Raw genomic sequence first — 20,684 nt, forward strand, 5'->3', positions numbered from 1 at the left:
GGTGTTTCTCCTCCTCTCTGGAGGTGGTCCAGGCTGGTAAACAGAGAGGGTGCAGCAGCGTGAGAGCTGCATGAGGACTTGCTCCCACTTGCAGCTGGCTGAGAAAACAAGTTTGTGCCATGCAAGTCTCCACAAGGTGGCAGTAACTGTTTCTGTACTTTTTTTTTTTTATACACACACTCTGGGAATACCCTGTGCCTTTTCCTTTGTGTGCTGGGGTGCTGGTAGCTCTAGGTAATGGGCTGGAGGAGAGCAGGGGGCTTTCTAGAACTTTTAGAAACTCTCGAACTCCTCTTCCTTTCCTGGGAAGCTTCTATCTTCAGTTTCAGAATGTTAACGTTAGACAAAGGGTGACAGCAAACAGTGTCTGCCGGCCCACAGTCCTTGTGCAATTGGATGGAAGACAGGCTGGACAGCAGTGATACTGCTAACACTGCCTAAAAGCACACAATGCATTTATTGGCAGACAGGGCCTATCCCAGCACTGCACAGCTGTACCTTTGCTCTCCAGGGGACCCTGGCACCTTGTTAAAGGGCAGAAAAATACCAAGTTTTTGTGAACTTCAACCTGTGAAGTTCAGAGGTGGAGCAGGGTTGTTGTTGTTGTTTTACACATAACACTATGTTTTTGTATTAGAACTACCTTGCAAAATCAACTGCAGCTCGTGAAGTGTAAGATCTGTACACTGAGCTGTACCTTTCCCTCGTGGTCAGTGTTTTATTACAAAGCAGGCTGAAGACAGAATTCTTCTGACAAATCATTTTACAAGGGACAGGAACCCCCTGTGGCTGTTTTTAGTTTGCTACAACTCCCAGCTTTACTTGAAACAACAGATCACGAAATTAGTGACCTTAAAACAATTCAGTAATTTGGGACTTGCAAGTCTTCTGAAAATTTCTCAGTAAAGAATGGTGAAACAGAAGCAGGCTTCTAGATAGAAGATTTGAAACCTCCTGGCAACAAACTCCCTTTTTTTTTTTTAATGTTGTTCCACACTGTGCAGTGGTATTAATTTTCTCAGAGGCCAATTGAAAGCCACAGCATTGGAGCTAACACACACTGGTGCTCCTTTCCCTTCAGAAACCCCTATAAAGCAAGAAGCAACTCTCCTCTAGTAGTTGTTCTAAATCTTAAGTGATCTCTTCCTGTTGACAGATAGATCATCTAACTCTGCCCCCATAAAGACTCTAGGGCCTTTTACAGTCTGTCTTCAGAGACCAATAACAAGAAAACAGAAATCAACAAGGAATTCCATATCTGTGTTTATTCTTCACCTGGAAAAAGAACTGTAACACAAGTGAAGTATCCATTAATAGGTTTATTATTTCTTTCTTTCTGTAGGCCCAGAATAACTAAGATGCCTATATTTCCTACTTTTTTTTTTTTTAATTGCCAGCCTTGTGAGGAAACTGAGAACAACTGCATAGTGTTAGCCTGATTGTTGCTCCCTAATATTGTTTACAAAATTATATTCCCTCTTGCTGAGTTCTGGACCAAATCAATAGGTAAACAGTAGTCATCAGATATGCTATCAGCTGGGAAACCTTTCAGAGTGGCCTTTTTCTTCCTATTACTCATCTTAGATTTGCTCAAACTACTACTAAAACATAAAATTCTGATAAGGTTGAACAGTTTTAAGGCTTTTTTTCTGTAGCTTTGGGAAGCAAGTCTCAAGTTCTTCAAGAGCAAAGCCACTGGCATACTCTTACAGTTATCTGACCAATTACTAAGAGGTTATCTTCACCACCGTCCAACAAAAATAATGAAATATGCTTTTTGAACAGCGAGTTAAAAGCACTTATCTGAACAGAATCACATTCTCCTTTGCCTGCCTTCCCAGGAATATGCGACCTTCAGACTTTTACAATGGCTTTTCCAAGATTTTCTCCCCTTAGCATTCCAATGAAAGCTGCTGGCATGTTCTCAAATCCTTCAGTGACCTGTTCGTGGAACTTCACTTTTCCCTGTCAGAAGGAAGAAACGAAACTGCTGAGTGTTCATTCATCAGCTGCTTAGTTTTCGCGATCTTCATGAGTCTCTATTGCCACCAACAAATTTTCTCCAGCTTGTATGCTCCATCTGAAACATGCAAGCTGGTGCACACCATGGTAGCTTTGCAAAGCTGGGTTTGGATATAGCGATTCCATATAAGAATCTGCTGTTGTAGCAAGATTTCTCCCTCCCCCAGCTTGGAGTCAGAAGAGGGAGCAAAAGTCACTGCTGAAAAAAATCACCAGGACAGATTTAGTGCTTCTCAGTCCCCAAACAATGGACAAGTAGATTGTTTCCTCAAAGCCAGGCCTGTTTCTCTCTGTAGTGAAGTGTGGAATTACAAATCAAAATGTCAGATCAAAACAATAAGCCTCCCCAAATTGTCAATTTGTAAAAGATAAAAAGCCTTTTAGCCTTCCATGTTCACACTCACATATTTTTCACAGCCACGAATCAAGTTTTAAACTCAGCCTCCATTTAGAAAAATAGAAGTAAAGAAAAAAAAATCCTCGGAACTCCCTTTAGAGCCCAGCTCCCGGTTCCATAAGGGCACTGATTTTTACCAGTAATTCAAGCACATGAGTACAATGGAAACGCTTGTTTATACTAGAAATGAAAGGAGTTTTCTGAAGGAGAAATAGAGGAAATACTCTAAATAAGAAACTCTTAATTGCCAGAGAATTGTTTAGAATGGTTCTGGAAGGATCCTCTTCCAAAGCTTATATTTTTTCTGGGATTCTAAGTTAAGACCACAGGCTAGTATCACAAGTCTCAGTGAAGTGGAAGGCATCAGGCATATTCAGTATGGTTTGAGTGTCCTCAAAAGGCTCAAAGATCACGTCAGATAGAAGAAAATCATACCAGGACCTCACTTCACCAGCTACAACAAGAGACCCACCCTTGCAAAGAGGTAAGCCATGGTGCAAGTACACAGTAAAGAAAATTACCCCTTCCCTTCTTACCTCCAGGACCCATTTCAGCAGTGCCTTCTGACCTTCCTCCCGGCGGTTATTCCATCTAGTGACAATAAACCCTTCCATACGAAGCTCCTTGAAGATCATTGGAATCTGAACGTAAGGTCCTGTAGGAGAAAGGAACCAACCCTCAAGCTGCCTGTGATGCTAGTCTCATTTAAAATGAGACCCAATGCATAAAGAGAGCTTTTAGCCAGTAAAGGACACTGAATCACATTGTTCCAGCCAGAGGCAGCTGCAATTCTTTCCAAAAAGAATTTCCAGAATAATAAGATCATGGGTTCAGGGACACAGCCACCCAGGAAAACAAAGTCCTGAGCTGTTAAAGCTGTGTGAGGCCAAACACCCAGCACTTGTGAAAAGTTTCATTCAGAAGTAAAAATCCCATTTGCTGAGGGGCTTCAGCTTAATCCTCAAAGTACTGTTTTAACTGATTATTAGATAGCCTTCTGAGCTCTGGTGCTCTTGGCTAAAGCTCAGAAAAAGTTCCCTCAGTAATAGAAATGTGTGATAATCTCCCCATTGAAAAAGCCTGTCCCATTTTTAAAGTGATTTGGGAGTCTAAAGGCACAGAGAACGCAGTTCCTAAGAACACTCATTTCTTCTAGAATGCAAATCTGGAAAATTTAATGCTGTTGAATATTAATTTCAGACATATTTCCCAACACTTTCACCAGTACATGAAACATTAGCACTGATGAGATGGGAGAAGAAAGAAACAAACAAGCACACATACACACAGATTAAAACCGAGCTGTCTCATCTAAAAACCTGGGGGAAATCCATTTTCTCATCTGCAAGTATGCATTGTGCACATGCCATTGTTCCACCACACCTGCTGCCTTCCACTGATCTGTATCTGCTCAGAGCCCAGGGGATTCTTATTTCACATAGTTCAGCCTCTCCTTAATTTCTAATCAGCTGATGTTCTCCATCTGATATGAGAGTGTACTAAGGAGTGTGACTGCGTGTACACACGTAAGTGTGGTCACACAACAGCTGCCCCGGAGCAGTGGTTTGTTATCTGAATACACACACACACACAAACTCAACTAGCACGCTGAAACAACTAGCAAAATACCAAGAATCTCCCACTATGTCCCACTCTGCCATCACCAAATAGTAACTAAAATTAGAGGCGTGGAAGTAGGCACACACCTTTCTGGGGCACGGAGTCATTGTACTGAGAGATGGCTCCACAGACTGCAATCCTCCCATGCTTCTTCATGTGGTTGATGGCAACGCTGGAAAATTCTCCACCCACCTACACAAAGCAGAGGATGTGCAGCATTAGAGAAAATCCTCTCTTTGGCATTGTTTGCCAAAAACTTGCCAGCATTGAGATGTTGTGCTGAAAAGAACAGGTTCAATCAAGGGTGGAAAGTTGACCTCCATTCCTCCAGACTGTGGCTGCAGCAACCCTTACTCTTAGCTAACACCTACAAGGACTGCATCATCTTTCTAAAAATTATTTATGAACAGAGGGAACCAGTTTTAACTCTGTATCTGCTTCACAAAGCTCGGTATAATACATACACCAGGTATACTAGGAAATTAAAATAAAAAGTGGGCTCATTCTCTGGCTTGAGGGTGAACTGACATGGTTTGACTGCATCCATACTTTTAAACTCTCCCAGCCCATAGAACACGACGTTCACATTCAAACAGCCCACTGAGACCAGTCCACATTGCCTGTTAACACCTGTTCTAACAGCGAGAGGTGAGAAACCATAGACAGACTACTCTAGGAATTTTTACAAGCTTGCCTTGCAACTGCTTTGTTTACTGGTACCCTTGTAGCCTCTTGGACCACGTAACCACATTCATCCTCTCTCCTTTTCCAGAAACAGCAGAGGACTGCATGTTCCAAGCTGGGGCCAGGAGTAGACCTGTTCCTCTCTGTTCAGCCTCAATTAGCACTAACAATCCAGCTTTGCCTTTCAATGTTTGTTCTGTCTGTTACCACTCAAGGCAGCTGCAGAAAAATCTGGGAAGGGAACATGGAGGCAGTAAGCTTTTACAGAACCTATATAAGACTTAGATGAAACTCCATACTGAGTTTCTGCTATAGTCTAAGGAAAATAATAGTCTGTTCAGGGCCAGGCCCTCTGTCTGAACTCACATTGTCAAAGAAACAGTCGTAGCCATCAGGAGAGGCTTTACTCAGTGCTTCATCCAAAGATGTAACGGTCTTGTAATTAAAGGCTTCATCAAAGCCTAATTTTTTCAGATAAGCAACCTTGTCATCTGAGCCAGCGCAGCCAACCACTTTGCAACCCTGCAAGGAAAGAAAGAGAAACATTTCTAAAGGCCCTCACAACACGGGATGCTTGCCCTCCTGATCATTCATGGCCTTGATCATTCATAGTCTCAGAAGGCCAGGTCAGCCTTCTGAGGTGAAAGGACAAGCAGTCCATGCCACTCACCCCAATTTTAGCAAGCTGCCCCACCACAGAGCCCACAGCGCCCGCTGCAGCATTAACCAGCACTGTCTCTCCTGGCTTCATCTTGCAGACCTCGAACAGACCAAAATATGCAGTAAGGCTGTGAAGAAAAAGAAAGATGCTCAACAAGCAATAAAAGAAAACAGACACAGAGGTCTGAATTGACCACGATAAATCAAAATATCATCACAACCAGAACAAGATTCAGTTTTCCTCATTCCTTAAATTCTATTAAAAAAAAAAAAAAAAAGTGCAGCTTTTTAAATTGGGTTGTAAGCACATTCACTTCTGTTATAAGGCTACAGACACTCCAGAAAAATACGACACACTAGTGGGAAGCTGGATGGTGTGGTAGAAGTCTGCCTTATGTGAAAACAGCTTCCCTTGGGCTCACAAGTTGAAGGAGTAAGAAGTAATGAGATCAACTGGCCCAAAATCCCAAGAAGTTTCTCTTTAATTTCTTCTAATTTCAGGTATAGAGCTTCCCACTTGTTCCTAACTGAAAGGGTGAATTGCTGCTGTCTAAAAAAAGATGCATCTAGAGTGATGTCAAAATGAAATCTGAGGAGTTCTGCATTGCTCAGAATACTACTACAATTTTTAAAGCCTTCTGTGTCAGCAAGACTCATGGAGTCCTGAGCTCCTGTAAAAATTACGCAGAAGGAGACAAGAAATATGAACAGGATTCTGAGAGAAAGCAATAGTGTGATTATTGCTTCTCCTGCATCATAGCTCTGTCTTCATCAGTGTGATTTAAAGGACTGCTATTTTCCTCCACCTTATGCAGCTGTCTCTTGCCCTCTTGACAACAATTCTGGAAATACATTGATAGCAGAAAAGCACAATAGGCAGAAGCAGACTGGCCAATAAAGCACTGAAATTCGATCTGCTCAGTTAATTAAATAATAGTTAATAACAAATTAATTAATTTCAAATATATTAAATAAATAATAATCCACTCTGCTTAATCCAGACTGGACTTGATTCTTTCCAGCCCCTCCTGGGTCCTCTTCCTGCTTTACCACAAATCCTCAAGGACAGGCACCCTAATCCAAAACAAATTTCTGATCAAAAGGACTTCAGACCCTCTGTAGGGTGAGGGCGTCCTGACACAAACATGTTTTTTGTGTTTGTTTTTTTTTTTTCTTTTTTTTTCTTTTTTAAAGCAGAGTGACCAGACAGCATAATAGTAGAAAAAGATGATGGAAAAAAGATCAGAAACACCCTGCAGAGCAAAATCCAGAGGACAGCTTCCTTTGGATCGTAATACTCACCCTGGCATGCCAACTGTCCCAAGAGCCAGAGATTTGGGGAGTGATTCTGGCCAGCTTGAAGGAAGGAGATGGAGGCCCTTCCCGTCAGAGATGAAATGACTTCTCCAGCCACTATTAGCCACAACAAAGGCCCCAACCGCAAAAGCTGGATTCTTGCTTTCTACAATCCTGTTCAAGCAAAGAAAAAAGAATAAAAAAAATAAAAAAGAAAGATTATCCTGTCAGAGAGAAAATCGTAACTGTCTCTCTCATCTTTTATTCCTGTTGCCCTTTGATGCAGAAGAAAATAAATACTTCATGTCAGGACATTTAGTCCATATCCTACTGATGCTGTAGGCTTCTGATGCCTTCCCTGGAATAGCTACTGTGTCTTATCAGCATAGAAAAGTTGGACATGAGGATTCTAAACTCAGCCTGACCTGTGACAAATGAATAGCATCAGTCTGGTATGAATTCAGACTGGGCTCCTATGAGCTCAAAGGTAGGAAAGAGGATGCTGGGATTAAAGGATGGAAAAGCAAGAAGCTGAATCACAAACAGGCTACAAAAAGCAGTTCCCTTTTCAGAAAACCTGCACCTCATTTAAAAGTTGAAGATCCTGAAGAGGGAACCTCTTGTAGTAACAAAATGCTGCTTAGGAACAGATGGAAGGCAGTATCTAATAATAGAAGTTCACACTTAGGATATCTCCATGTAAAACAGAAATTCCACTTTCTCATCCCAACACGAAGATTAGCTTGGGAAGGAGTAGGTAAGCACCCTTGAAATATTGAAAATACCCCAGCCCTCAGTGTTCCTACAGAGAACCACAAGAGTCGGAGGTTACAGATGTTCTCAGATGGCTACTTAGAGGCAGTGCAGCAGGAACAAGCAGACAAAGGGAACCATCTGTATAGCTAAATAATTACCACAAGATTGGAAAAGGATAGATTTAAGATCAGATAGCCTTTTGACTACATCTAGAGTTGCATCTTAAGTGACACTGAGATAGTCACAGCCAGAATTGTAAGCATGCATGGTCTGGGGCTTGCAATTTCTGCACATCAGATTTTAAAACGTGAAGTTGACCCTTCACATCATGCACAGAGGTTGGCACTTTGTGCCTCTCCTTGTAATTTTGACTCCAGAAATAACATGTAGTTTGCAGAGGCATAGATGTTCTCCAAGAAGGCAAAAGAGGTTCTTTCAGGAAAAAATACATTCCATTCCAATGTAGATAAGGAATACAGTTTAAGCAGTATGTAGACTCATCTCAAAAAAAAACAACATGACATAGGCTGCAATGTCCCAAATGTCAGTACATTTCTTTGACATCTGCCACATGGATGGAAAACAAGAACTGAACATCTTACCTGGCAACCTGTGTGCCTATCATTATGTCTCCTTCCTTCATGTCCCTTTGACTGTAAGGTCTGTAACACAGGCAGAGACACAGCTTATTGTAAGCAACTTCAGTGATCTTCCAGGTATACTATGAAGTAGTAGCTACTGCCTGACCAAGAAATGGGAGTCTCCTTCTCCTTCTCCTTGAATACTAACACAGGCATATCAGCAACTGACCATTTAGAATATGTATGCTTAAGAAAAGCTTGCTGAAATATGGGACTCGGGTAATGTGGAATACTCCCAGTACATGTTCTTTTTAATGTTCAGTTGTGAGCTCAGGTGAGTTAACTTTTTCAGCAATTTAAAAAGAGGGGAAGAAAATAAAAAGGGGGGAAGATGACATACCTCATGTACGGATCAACACTAAGAAACACTGATTCAAGCAGCAACTCTGAAACAAAAGACAAAGCAAATTACTGGGCATCAGTGGTACAATACAGCATAGGTTCCACAAGCCAGTCTTTTAACAAAAGCCTTAGGATTCCCAAAAGTTCAAAAACCCCATATATCAGCATAAAAAACTACCCAGAAGCAGCCATGGCATTCAGTAGCTTTGTCTGGATTACCACTGTGCTCTTACAAGACGCTCTCAGAAATGTTCCTCTAGAAAGCTGGCTTCTCTCCTGTCCTGTTTTTCTTTATCTGCCTCCTCTCTCTGCAGAAGACTCAGTATCCTCAGGCCAGAACCCCTGATCAGAACACTAACTTTTTTGACCTTTATATATAAAAAGCCTTCTCAGGATTCATCCAGCAGAGGGTGGTAAGAGACCTTGGCACATGTGATATATAAGCACCACTTTGCTCCCTTGAAGAGAAAGCACACGTTTTCTAGGTAGCTTAACATGCATTAGCTGTTCACCTCCATCTAACAATGCTTTTCATTGCCCATGCTGCAGCAGCCGAGTTCACATAAGCTAGAAATATATTTGGGCATAAATATTCCTGCACAGCCAGCTCAGAGTGAGCAGGAAGAAAACTGTGTGACATAGGAAAGGCTGCCTCTTTGAAATGACTCTGGGTCATTTAAATACCTGCATGCATCATTCTTTTTGCTTAACTGTGTATGAACTCTGTAGAACTACACATGCTATGAAATTGCTGAAAAGTACCTATAAGAGAGATCATATTTCAAACCTTCAACTTGTAAACCTAAACAGTACTACTAGCACTTTAATGAGTTTTCTTTGACACACCTGCTAAACTGGAGTAAACTTTGTTAAGGACAGTGGAGTGATGAACAGCATGGTGTGCATGTGCACGTGAAGCCAAAAATCAAGGTTCATTCTTTTATCAACATTTCCAGCGTTAAATATGTTACTAAAGTCTCCACCCTTTTCCAAACATAAACACATAAGTAAAACCTGTGTATTTTTTTTCTCTTTTTATTCACATTCTCATGCTGTTATATGGTCAAAAATCACAGATAATCATTGATAAAAAGTACATTTTGAATGCAGGCAGAATTTTCCTAGAAGTCTTCTTCTTTACTTCTTTAAATGAAAGACCAGCTCCAACTGACTTCAGCCTTAACTACTCCCAGTTGTGGCCCCACTCTCACTGCAGTGGGAGGCCCCCATGACTATCCCTCAATACAAAAAAAGTTTCAGGTAAAACTCTCCTATGAATTCTCCTTCATTCTTCTAAGAAGAAAGACCAAGAGAGTTGGGGATGTTCAGCCTGGAGAAGAGAAGGCTCCGGGGAGACCTCACTGTTGCCTTTTAATACTTAATGGGTTTTATAAAAAGGATGGAGAGGGACCCTTTACTCAGGTAAATAATGACAGGACGAGGGGAATGGTTTTCAACTAAAAGAGGATAGATTTAGATCAGACATTAGGGAGAAAACCCTCATTGTAAGGGCGGTGAGGCACTGGCACAGGCTGCCCAGAGGAGCTGTGGCTGCCCCATCCCTGGAGGTGCTCAAGGCCAGGCTGGATGGGGCCTTGGGCAGCCTGGGCTGGTGGGAGGGGTCCCTGCCTGTGGCAGGGGGTTGAAACTGGCTGATCCTTAAGGTCCCTTCCAACCCAAACCATTCTGTGATTCTATTAAAAGATTCTTTGAAAACCCACTGCCAGAGGTTACCGTCTTCCCCAGCTTCCTGCAAAGGATTTTGCAAGGTAAAGCAGATGACAATTTTACAGCAGTAAAGCATCTTTGTGTATTACTAGAGTTACATCACCTGCTGTGGCCAAGGTCCACTTCTCTTTCTCCTTCTAAATTAAACGAATTCCACTTCCTTGCAACGGTTGGTTTTGAGGGTGTATCACTTCAGCAATTTTCTCCAGCAAAGTTTATTTGCAATAAGAGTCCAAAATCTTTCCCATGAGGCACCATGTGTGATTAAGTGCTATGGGACTTTGAAAGGCATGCCAGAGCCACCACATGCTGGGGCTAAAGTTCAGCCTCCTAATTCCACGTGTATAATCGGATGCCAGCATGTCTGAAAATGCACTAAACCCATCAGCACACATGTCCCTGAGCAATTGCTCGGCTCTGCCGAGGCACATGGTTTGCCACAAGCTGTGCCAAGCCTTTTTTGTGAAAATCTGAGCTCGAGAAACACGTGGACAGTTCTACAAATGCACAACAACCCCCACGCAACAGCTGATGGCGCTCCCCTTACCTCCATTCTGTAGGCTTGGCAGCTCGATCTTTTTCAGGTCAAAGTCGCTGGGCTTGGGGAAGCCCTCAAAATGCTTCTTCAGCACCCACACCTTGGCAGTCACCATTCTGCAAAACAAACAGCACAGTCGGTAAGCGCCTGCCAAAGAGACACCGAACAGCGTCAAGCCGCTCGCTGGGGCTGCTTGTGATTTCAGGGAGCACAGAAGCCCAAGCTTGACTGCCTGCTGTCACACCAGGAGGCTTCTGCCTGCACCCCGCAGCAGCATCTGCCCCTGCACATCTCTACAAAGCATGCTCACTGTCCAGCAGCCTGGCTGGCTGCAAGCCAGGCGTGGGAGGTCAGCCCCAGCAGGAGGCACAGCTCCCGCGCTAAAGAAAATCCACTGGTTTAAAGAAAAAAAAAAAAAAAGAGAGAGAGAAGAAAAAAAAAACTGCTGAACTTGCTATTTTGCCCTGGTCACACGAGATGAGTGGTGAATCTGGACCTGTACAAGCTTGAAACAAATTCCTGCAAGCCAGGAATATGAAGGCAAGAAAACACTCCTTCATACTAAGCCTGCCGGTGACACCCCACATGTCTAAATTAACAGCTTCTGCGGCTGCCAAGCTCAGGGCTTGGAGCAGGGAGCACATCCTCACCAGCATTTTCTGTGCAACGTGGAAACAAACACATGGCTTGTGTTTGTTTTACCCTCTCGTTCCCTTCCTCCTGCTTGTAAGCGAGCACATGCACAAACCCAGAGGAAGAGGGGCTCATACTTGGAAGAGGTGGCTGGAAAATTGTCTTCTGCTGCCAAGTCCAGGTCCTAGGCTTCTGTAGCTGGTGCTGCCGGGGTCTGGGCTCCTCGACAGGCGTCCTGGAAGGCAAGACAGTGTTTCTCGAGGCATTTATCAGCAGAGGGAGCACCGCCCTCAGTCCACTCGCCCCGGGCCCAGAGCCAACCTTGTGCAGGCTGGTGCACCTACCGTGATTCACCCTCCTCCTGCATGGATCCCCAGCTACCCCGAAAAAAAAACAACACACACACACATCCTGCCCCAGCTTGCAGCAACACTTTTGTCCCAGAGCTCCACTGCCTCCTGCTCCTTGCTTCCCCGTGCAAATAACCCTGCACAATGCAAAGGCTGCCAGGGCTTCATGCCAAAGGTCTCCGTGCTAAGGAGCGAGGCCGAAAGCAGCACCCAGACCCTGCGTGCAGCACAAAAGTCAGAGGAAACTTAGCAGCAGCTGCTGCGTTTGGCCTACATTCTTTTATTATTGTTATTGGGAGTGCAGGCAGCACTCCCTGCCCTTTCCATCCGCTGCTGCTCTGGCTGTGGTACCAGCTGTGCTCACCTGTGCCCCCCAAAATTGTGCTGCAATGCTGCAGCAACAACGCAGCGAACCCAGTAACAGGGCTCACAGGGGGAAAAGCTGAGTCTGCATTAACACAAAGCTGATTTCCGATTTCACTCCCATGCTCACGAGCACCGAGGCGTGTTTTTCCTAGCAGCGTGTCCTGCACCCAGGCACACATCCCATGGCACTCCAACCAGGGACTCTCCGTGTCAGTGGTGCTGGCTCAGCCAGCAGCCACACGTGCATAGGAACCTCGCAGCCGTCCTGTCCCACCCTCCTGAGTCATTAACGACTTGCTCTCTGCTTTTTGTCTCTTCTTTGTGTGCCTCAAGGCTCCAGCCCTGTTCTTTACCTTCCCACCATTATCTCTTGATAGCTTGATTCTTCTGTGCTTAGACATGAATTGATAAGGAGGAAGTTGCCCAACTCTGATTAAAGGACTCTACAGGATAAATGGCCACATTTTGTAGTGGTTCAGTAAAACCTTTAGTGAACTGAACTTGTCATAGCCACTATCTCAGCTTTAAGACCACCAACCACTGTACTGTGAATCGACTTTGTTGTCTTTGTTGTCAGTCCCTATGTGTTTCAATAGTACATTTACTTTGTGCGCTCTCTGTATCATGAGCTGCATAAAGAGTAAAGACATCAAATTTCCCTAAATAACCTCAAACATTTGTGTCTTTAGGGTATGGTTTCCTAGCCTGTGCTTGCCAGCTTAGTACAAAATTGTCTTAGAAGCCTGTCAGTAGCAAGCCAGTCCAATGCAAATTTGGGGTTAGGCTAACAGTTCATCTTGCTGCCAGTCACAATTAATATGCAGATATGGCTGTGGTAGTTATTTCCTTTATTTCCACTTAGAGCAGGAACAGCTAAACTTCTGCACTGAAAGACAGGGGTATGCCTAAAAGCCAAGAGGGACAGTTTGTAGGTCGGTGACACCAGCCACCCCAACAACAAAGCTGTTCAGGAAGCCAGCATCCGATCCAGTCCCCTTACGGATCCACCTCATGCAGTTTTCTGCAGCATTTCAAAGGAATCTGCCAGGCATCAGCATAAGGAACTTCCTAAATACTTAAATATGCACTTCCCTTCAAAAGGACTTCTTGGCAGTAAATTCCTGGCTGTAAAGCCTGTCAAGGCAGTCATAACTCAGAAGTTGCTGTGGGATTCCCTGTATACTACAGGACTGCCAATTACCTGGGAGTGAATACAGCCTCTAACTGTAAATGCCAGTAAGTCTTAGCAAAAATCACCTGTTCATCCTCTCTGGCTTAGCTATTAAAATTATTTGTCCAATTTTTTTTTCCCTGTAGTAAAAAAAAAAAAAAATGAGGTAAAGGCAAACCACTCCCGTGCTAGGTTTGGCAGGCACTATGTATGCTGCAAACATCTGAGCAAGCATGACGCTGCATTGTGAAACAAAGCTGCAACTTCACTCCTTCATGCAAAGCTGCCGAGCCCTAGAAGGAGGGCAAAGACCAAAGGTGAGAAGTCATTGCACAGGAAAAAGGCCATGCCACGGAGCACCTGCTGCGAGGCTGTCACCCTGAAAGGTTCAGCTGCTCTGCTGAATTAGCTTGTGCAGGGAAAGCGAAACTAAGACCCAGCAGGGGTCTTTCCAGTGCTGGAAGCAGGCAAGGCCTCATCCATTTCTCATCCTTCTCTTTCTCACCCATTGTTTTGTCTCGGTTACAGGGGCAACTTGCACTGCTACAGTCCATTTCCCCAGCCCAAACGCCCGGCCCATCATGGGGACTAGAATGACCGCAGGGCAGTAGCAAAGTGCCCAAGACCCATATCAGCCCTTACCCCAAAACCACAGACACAAATCCTACAAAACGTGTTTATTGCTCATCCCGTGGGGGCTTTGCTTTTCCAGCAACACCTGCCACGGAGGCCCGCCCGTGGGCCCACCACCGCCTCCAGAACGCCCTAATCCTCTGACTGCAGTTGCGACCTGCGGAGAGGGGGAGCACACATAAGGGGGGCACAGCCTGCCCCCTGCGCACAAATCCTGGCTCTGGGGGGTGCACCCAGGCTCCAAGGGGCAGGATCTCACCAGAGGAAGGCTTCTTCTGTGCTGCTGGCACCTCCCGCAGCCTGCAAAAACAATAGCCCTGAGCAATGTCCCCCCACAACTCTTGCATGGCCTCACGCAGTGCTTCAGGCTCCTTCAACCCCTCTCCTGGCTGAATGGCCCCACTCACTCACTCACCTGTCACCTTTCCTGTGGCAGACCAACTTTGTCTGCTGCGTGGTGCTGGTCAGCAGGGCATCCTGGTTGCTGCTGAGGTGCTCTGCACAGGTTTGCTCGGGGATGACCTGGCAGAGGAAACCAAAGCGGGGCACAAGTTTAGGGCCTGCTAGGACCATTCCTTGCTGGCCAGTGGTGTCCCCCCTCCCCCCCCAGTGTCAGACCTCACCTCTGGGGTGCTGGCAGCAGGTGAGGTCTCGTCCATTTCTGCAGATGATGATTCTTGGTCCGTGGGCAGGACAATGCCAGCTCTCGTGTCCTCTTCTATTTCTGATGTAGAGGAGGCCCCCTCCATAGGCATGGCCCCCTCTGCGTGTGTGTTGAGGAGAGGAGGCGCCCTGGGTGCGTGGAGCACGCCTGCCAGCATGGCCCAGCAGAGGAAGAGGCCCTGAACACCGGGGCCAGGGCACAGCTGAAGAAATACCCTGCGGCCCGTGTGGAAACAGAGCTGCAGGCGCTCCTCGGAGAGCTCCTGCACGGCCAGATTTACGCACTGCAGTGGAAGCAGCCTGGAGGAAAATCGAGTTACTGGGGTGCTCCCCCCCAGTTCCAGGGGACACGGCACAGCAGCAGACACAGCCCCTCTGGGGCTGCCCCACATCACGGCAGGGAGGGCAGGGAAGGTTGGTTATGGGGCCAGGCGGTACCTGGTGAGCTCCAGTCCCTCAGCTGGAGGGGCCGCAGGGGCAGCCAGGAGCAAGGTGTCGGGCATCGCTGCGCTGGGAGCAGTGCAGGCCACCCCCATGGTGATGAGGTGGACACGGTTTGTTACTGGAAGCATCTCCCCTCGCGGGCCAACCTGTGTGGGTGCAATTTGGTAGCACGGGAGCCTGCTTTCAGAGGCAGGATGTCTAACCTCTGCCCAGCCCTACCTGGAAGAAGTTGCTCTCAAACAACGGTGCGTTGCGCAGGAGGCCAAACTCCCCTGCCCGCAGCAGGCGTTTCAGGGGGCCTGGGGACATGGCTCTCTCAGCACGCTGTGCCTCTGAGAAGCACGTGTGGGTTTCTGCTGGCCTCGCCGGGTGGATCACTGCTCCGTCACAACACTCCTGGGGTTCAGCCTTCACCTTTTGTACCCACACAGCTGCCACCCTGCTTGGGACTGATGCCTCAGTGCTGCAAAGCAGCTTTTTGTGTCGGTGAGAGCATCAGCGATCTCTGTGACATCAGTGCTCTGCCACATCCAAGAGGGGTGGCACTCATGGGCTGAGACAAAGACAGTGTAACGATGAGAAATGACAGAAAATGAAGGGAAAACAAGGATAACAGAATAAAAAAAGCAAGTGATGCACAACGCAATTACTCACCGCCCACCAAACAATGCTCGGCCAGTCCCTGAGCAGCAGCAGCCCCCCTGCCAACCCTCTTAGTTTTACTGTCTCACACAACACCTCGTGGCATGGGACACCCCTTTGGCCATTTGAGGTCAGCTGTTCCCTCCCTGGCAGGGCAGCACACAAAGCTGGAAAGTCCTTGGCTCCACACCCAAGATGAAAATATTAAAAATACCCGATAGGAAAGAATAACTTAGAAGCCCACAGGTAAGAGCGAAACGAGAATACTGCAGGTGACCTGGACAGACAAACAGTGCCAAAGGTCCTCAGTCGTGACTTCCTGGGGACCAAAGGCTTCTTTATAGAGCTTTCTCTACTGTCCCTTGATACAGTCCAAACACATGCTGTACCATCATGAATTGCAAAACTTCATCAGAGCTATTGAGACATACCACGGCACAGCAGTTCAGCTTCCTTCATTTGCAGGGACATGCCTGCATGAGAAATGTTTCCTTTGCTTTATTTTACAGCTGCCAAAGCTAACTTTTTTTTTTTTTTTTTAAGTTACATTCACCTTAGATTTCAACATTTAATTGAAACTCTAAACTTGACTACATCAAACAAGGTATTCTGTTTCAGAGGAGAAGGACAGAGGCTTGTATTTGATGTTGTAAAGTCATTGCAGAACTTCAAGGCTAACTAAGCCCAGCAGGTGAGGGCTCCCTCCCTCATTCTGCTGTCCATTACCTAACCTCTACAAAGGTTAAGCACCCCAGACCCTTGTCATGCCCTAATGAGACAACTCTGGCCCTCTCTGCTGTACTGCTTTGAGTACACATCAGGGAATTTACACATATACTTACCTGTGCCTGCAACTCCTCTGAGGCCATGTTCTGAATTTCTGTAACATTACAAGTGCAGATTCATCTTTGAATGAGCTCCTGCTCGTGATACATGCAACCAGCTTCAAGAAGGAAACTCACTGCTCCAGCCTACCTGAGACACAGCTGTTATCTGGAGGTCTGCACGTTAGACAAATTCATTACCATCGCAGTGTATCTGTATTAAGGAGACTGAAACAGATACATGGAACAGATTAAAGGATAAGAGAACAGGAGCATCCTTGGATAACGCCGTCCTAGGCCTGCCAGATGCCACAAAAGACAAGCTGTTCTCCTGGTGGTGCTTGCTGCTGACAGATTTGTCTCTAACAGCTGATAGTCACTGACTAGTTCAGTGAACTCTGAGACATTTCCTACAATCTGTAGACAATCTGTGTATCTTCCTGTCCTGCTTTCCTTCCTTCCTCCTTCTCTCCCTCTATACTCTTGCTTTCTCACCCAGATGTTCCCAGTGTCTCATAAGGCACATATCTTCAGCCACCGTGGCGCTTCCAGGGTTTCTTCTTCCATCCTTTTTACTGTTTCAAAGTTCATCACCTACGGAAAATATTAATTGAAAATGAAATGCATACATATGAAGCTTACACAGTATAAGCCCTCCTTCCCTGTGGAAACAAGGTAAAATGCAGTCCCCGTTTCAAGTTTACATGCAGTCTACCACAAGCAAACTTGGGAGAGTGATAACAAGAATTACATTTTCCACTGGCATTTAAAACATTGCAGATTTGTAGACCTGAATAAAAAAATGATCCCTCCACCACCACCTCCCTTCCTCCCTTCTTAGCCTGCCTACCTCCCTTTGTCTAGTTCAGCCCCTTTGCTTTGTGAAGAGCTGGGCCTCTCCAAATCTTCATGGGAGCGTTGTCATGGTGATTCCCTGAGGCTGCTTTACTAATCTTTTACACAAGTGGAGACCCGGAAAACAATAGCTCTTCAAGCTTGTTGCTCTGGCAGAGGAGTTTGCCATTAGAAAACTCACTGTGCAATATCCTATTTCCTTATGCACTGAGGTGGATTGCAGACTATTTTGGGTCTCACTCTCTACTTCAGGATCCTTGTTCTCAAAGGATTCTTCATGAGAACATCAGCTTAAGCAGATACACACTTTCCACCTCAGACAAAGACTTTAGTACTAACATAGGGAGAAAACAAAACAAAACAATATAAGAAAAAACACCACCACAAGAAACACCAAAACCCTAATAAGAACCAACCTTTATTCTAGACTAGAAATACACTTTGGTCTCAGTTATCTGGCAGAAGGAATACAAGAATTTCTAAATTGCCGGCCTAATATTTGATCTGGTGTTAAACCTTTGTTCTTGCTTCCCTTCCCAAACTGCAAGATTTATGAATTTCAATGTGCGAATCAAACTTTGAGTAACAGAGTGGATTTACCAGTTAACGTGTGGTCCAAAAAGTCCAAGGAAACTGAACCACAACGAACTCTAGTGGATCTCAGATGCTATTGCTCGGTGCAAGGAAATTTGTATCTGCTTTAGACTGAGAAACTTTTTTTTTTATTAATAACATTTAAGCAAGTCATCCTACATAAAGACAGCCAAGAATCAGTGATAAACTGATCATTGACACAATCTCCTACAGTACAGAAATAGCCAGATGGTGATATAAAACGGTGCACAAATGCATAATAAATTAGAGAACTGGCCAGGTTGATGGACCTGAAGAATTGTGCTCAGTGGTACAAAATCCTTAGGGATCATATCAGGAGCAATAATGACTGGGACAGTGGGTAGAGTACACCATTAGGAGGTCCGTGTGCTGTAACACATTGGGAAGAACAGTCAACATGCCTCAGAGCAGGCATGCTACTGCAAGGAGCTCAGCAGGCTGAAGAAATGGATTAACTAGAACCTTGACAAGTTCAACAGCTACTGCAAAGTAGCCCCTGCAAAGGGCAAGACAAGCTAAGCATGGGCTGGATGGAGTGCAACTTAACAGCCAACAACCAGGAGGTTGTCCTGGTGCACAAAAAGAGCATGGGGGTGAGCAGCATGTCCTTGCTGCAAAGAAGGCTGCATCCCAGGATGTGTGTAGAGGTGTGCAGCCAGCAGGCTCAAGGGGCTGACCCATCCCCACCACACTGAACTTGAACTCAGCTGCACCTGGACTGTAGCTGATCTGCTTGGTCTGGCTTTGACCATGTGCTCAGACCAAAAGACTCTCAGAAGTTCCTACCAAACTAAATTATTCTATGAATACATAATGGCAACTTGCACTCACAACTCATAATTAGCTTCCTGTACAAGAAGGAGTGTTTACTTGGTATAAACAACCACAAGCATTAACACCCAATGAACTAAAACTAATATAACATCGTAACTTTCCTTGCCCCTAATATTTATTTTGCTTGTTTCTGCTTATTATTTAGAACAGGTTTCCACATGACACTCTTCAAAACAGCTGAAGAAACAGAAAAATTTCATGAGAGATTTACTCTGGTTGAACACACCCTAATGTCTTTCACCAGAACGGAGCCCTCAGAAAGAAAAACAAACAATTATCTCCTCCCAACTATCAATAGCATCATAGCTTGATTTGCAAAGAAATCCCAAACCCTTACAATTATAATATTTGTCCACACAAAAGACTTAGTGCTTCATCTCATGAAATAAAAAAACAGTGCTGTATTTTATGTATCTACTGTAACGTGCTTTCAATGTTTAGATTCATCAACTGCCAGCACACTAGTGATTTAAAAAAAAAAAAAAAACAACAAAAAAAATACTTTCTGAGCTGGTTGTATCATTAACTTGTGTTTTACTACCATGTACTTAATAAAATCAACCCCCTTCCTAATTCCTAAAATAATCCTGTTTTAAAGAAACGAAGCTATACTGTATGTTTGCTTTGCCAGAATATTTAGTTAAGACTTCAGAGTTAGGAAAGGTATCTGCCATACGTTTGGTATAATACACAATCACATAATAGAATTGAAAATTCTCAATAATAAACAGCTGCTATAAACATAATTTCCTTCCTCAGTAAACATGCTATATCCACAGCGACAAGATAACTGCAGATCAAATAGCTGCATTTTTTCAAAATTGAAAATTGGCATTAAAACATTCTACCATGACACCAAATAAAGTACTCAACTTTTACGGCTTACTTTTACACTTCAGAAAGGATAAAGCTGTCTCTCCTGTACATGTCACCTGCAAGCAGAGAACATACATGGTTATCTTTACAGTTGGAAGCTTCTCATACCAGAAGCGGTTCCTCCTTATTTCATGTTTCTTACTCAGGTTTCAGGAGGAGAAGGAACTGCTGGAGCAGCTACACCAGGGCTCACAGCCCCCAGCATGATTCACCACTCAGCAACCACTCTGGCCCTTTGATGAGCAAGCAGGTGCTGCCTGCAGCCTGGCACAAGCAGCTGCTTCTCACAGAAACCAATCTGGATCTGGTCTTCAGGCAACAAACACTCAAGCATGCCCGACACAGATTTTTTTTTTTTTTTTTTTTTTTTTTTTTTTTTTTTTGGCCTTACATATAAATGATTTGAAAATAAAACTGGTATTTAGTGTGACTGCACAGTCACATTGGCTCAGAGTGGTTCTTCCCAGTACTTCAAAATACTTCTTCTCAGTGTGGTGTCCAGGTGTTAGCAGCTGACAGGACATCATTACATGCCTCCTGGTTACACGACTGCTAGAAGCAACGTTGTCACAGTAATACCTTAGCCAGATGCAATGACCCAGCTGCATCAGATCTAATTCCTGAAGCATTTATATATAATATAAGTGCTCCCATGTGCCTGGTGACAGGATGAGGGGGAATGGGCTTAAGTTGTGCCAGGGGAGTTTTAGGTTGGATGTTAGGAAGAACTTCTTTACCGAAAGGGTTGTTAGACATTGGAACAGGCTGCCCAGGAGAGTGGTGGAGTCACCATCCCTGGATGTCTTTAAAAGATGTTTAGATGTAGAGCTTAGGGATATGGTTTAGTGGGGACTGTTAGCGTTAGGTCAGAGGTTGGACTCGATGATCTTGAGGTCTCTTCCAACCTAGAAATTCTGTGATTCTGTGATATATTGATTCAAAGATCAAAGCCAAAATTCCTTGTAGTGGTATATTCTTTGTTGCAGCGCTGGATGCACGGGGGATCTCTCCACCTATCGTGCATACCCAAAGCGGAAAGCAGTCTTGAATTTATCAGCAGGAATCTGCTGAGTTGGCATGTTTCTTAATTGCAA

At 44.8% G+C, this 20,684-nt stretch overlaps 2 protein-coding genes across 5 annotated transcripts; both read right to left on the reverse strand.

Annotated features, from left to right (window-relative positions):
• Window positions 1-1,250: 1,250 nt before the first annotated feature.
• On the reverse strand, window positions 1,251-11,812 carry PTGR1 (prostaglandin reductase 1). Of its 3 annotated transcripts, XM_021273036.4 has the most exons (11): window positions 11,662-11,812; window positions 11,455-11,552; window positions 10,694-10,800; window positions 8,417-8,462; window positions 8,038-8,097; window positions 6,686-6,853; window positions 5,394-5,511; window positions 5,090-5,245; window positions 4,126-4,231; window positions 2,956-3,074; window positions 1,251-1,965 (listed from the first exon to the last, which is right to left on the reverse strand). In XM_021273036.4, the coding sequence occupies exons 3-11, from the start codon at window positions 10,797-10,799 to the stop codon at window positions 1,855-1,857; spliced, it is 990 nt and encodes a 329-aa protein (XP_021128711.3). In that variant the 5' UTR covers window position 10,800; window positions 11,455-11,552; window positions 11,662-11,812; the 3' UTR covers window positions 1,251-1,854. The 3 variants fall into 3 exon arrangements, with proteins under 3 accessions (XP_021128711.3, XP_038026703.1, XP_038026704.1); XM_038170775.2 differs by lacking the exons at window positions 11,455-11,552; window positions 11,662-11,812 and adding an exon at window positions 10,929-10,967; XM_038170776.2 differs by lacking the exons at window positions 10,694-10,800; window positions 11,455-11,552; window positions 11,662-11,812 and adding an exon at window positions 10,250-10,363.
• A 2,002-nt stretch (window positions 11,813-13,814) lies between these two features.
• Window positions 13,815-19,924, reverse strand: LOC106017367 (Golgi-associated RAB2 interactor protein 4-like). Of its 2 annotated transcripts, XM_072031124.1 has the most exons (12): window positions 19,733-19,924; window positions 19,601-19,646; window positions 17,261-17,599; window positions 16,906-17,004; window positions 16,562-16,638; window positions 16,429-16,466; window positions 15,164-15,497; window positions 14,939-15,090; window positions 14,461-14,800; window positions 14,253-14,359; window positions 14,097-14,137; window positions 13,815-13,994 (listed from the first exon to the last, which is right to left on the reverse strand). In XM_072031124.1, the coding sequence occupies exons 7-12, from the start codon at window positions 15,251-15,253 to the stop codon at window positions 13,882-13,884; spliced, it is 843 nt and encodes a 280-aa protein (XP_071887225.1). In that variant the 5' UTR covers window positions 15,254-15,497; window positions 16,429-16,466; window positions 16,562-16,638; window positions 16,906-17,004; window positions 17,261-17,599; window positions 19,601-19,646; window positions 19,733-19,924; the 3' UTR covers window positions 13,815-13,881. The 2 variants fall into 2 exon arrangements, with proteins under 2 accessions (XP_071887225.1, XP_071887224.1); XM_072031123.1 differs by having other exon boundaries at window positions 15,164-17,004; window positions 17,261-19,924.
• Between the last annotated feature and the right edge of the window lie 760 nt (window positions 19,925-20,684).

This window comes from Anas platyrhynchos, chromosome Z, assembly GCF_047663525.1.
Source record: "Anas platyrhynchos isolate ZD024472 breed Pekin duck chromosome Z, IASCAAS_PekinDuck_T2T, whole genome shotgun sequence".
Lineage (NCBI taxonomy): Eukaryota > Metazoa > Chordata > Aves > Anseriformes > Anatidae > Anas > Anas platyrhynchos.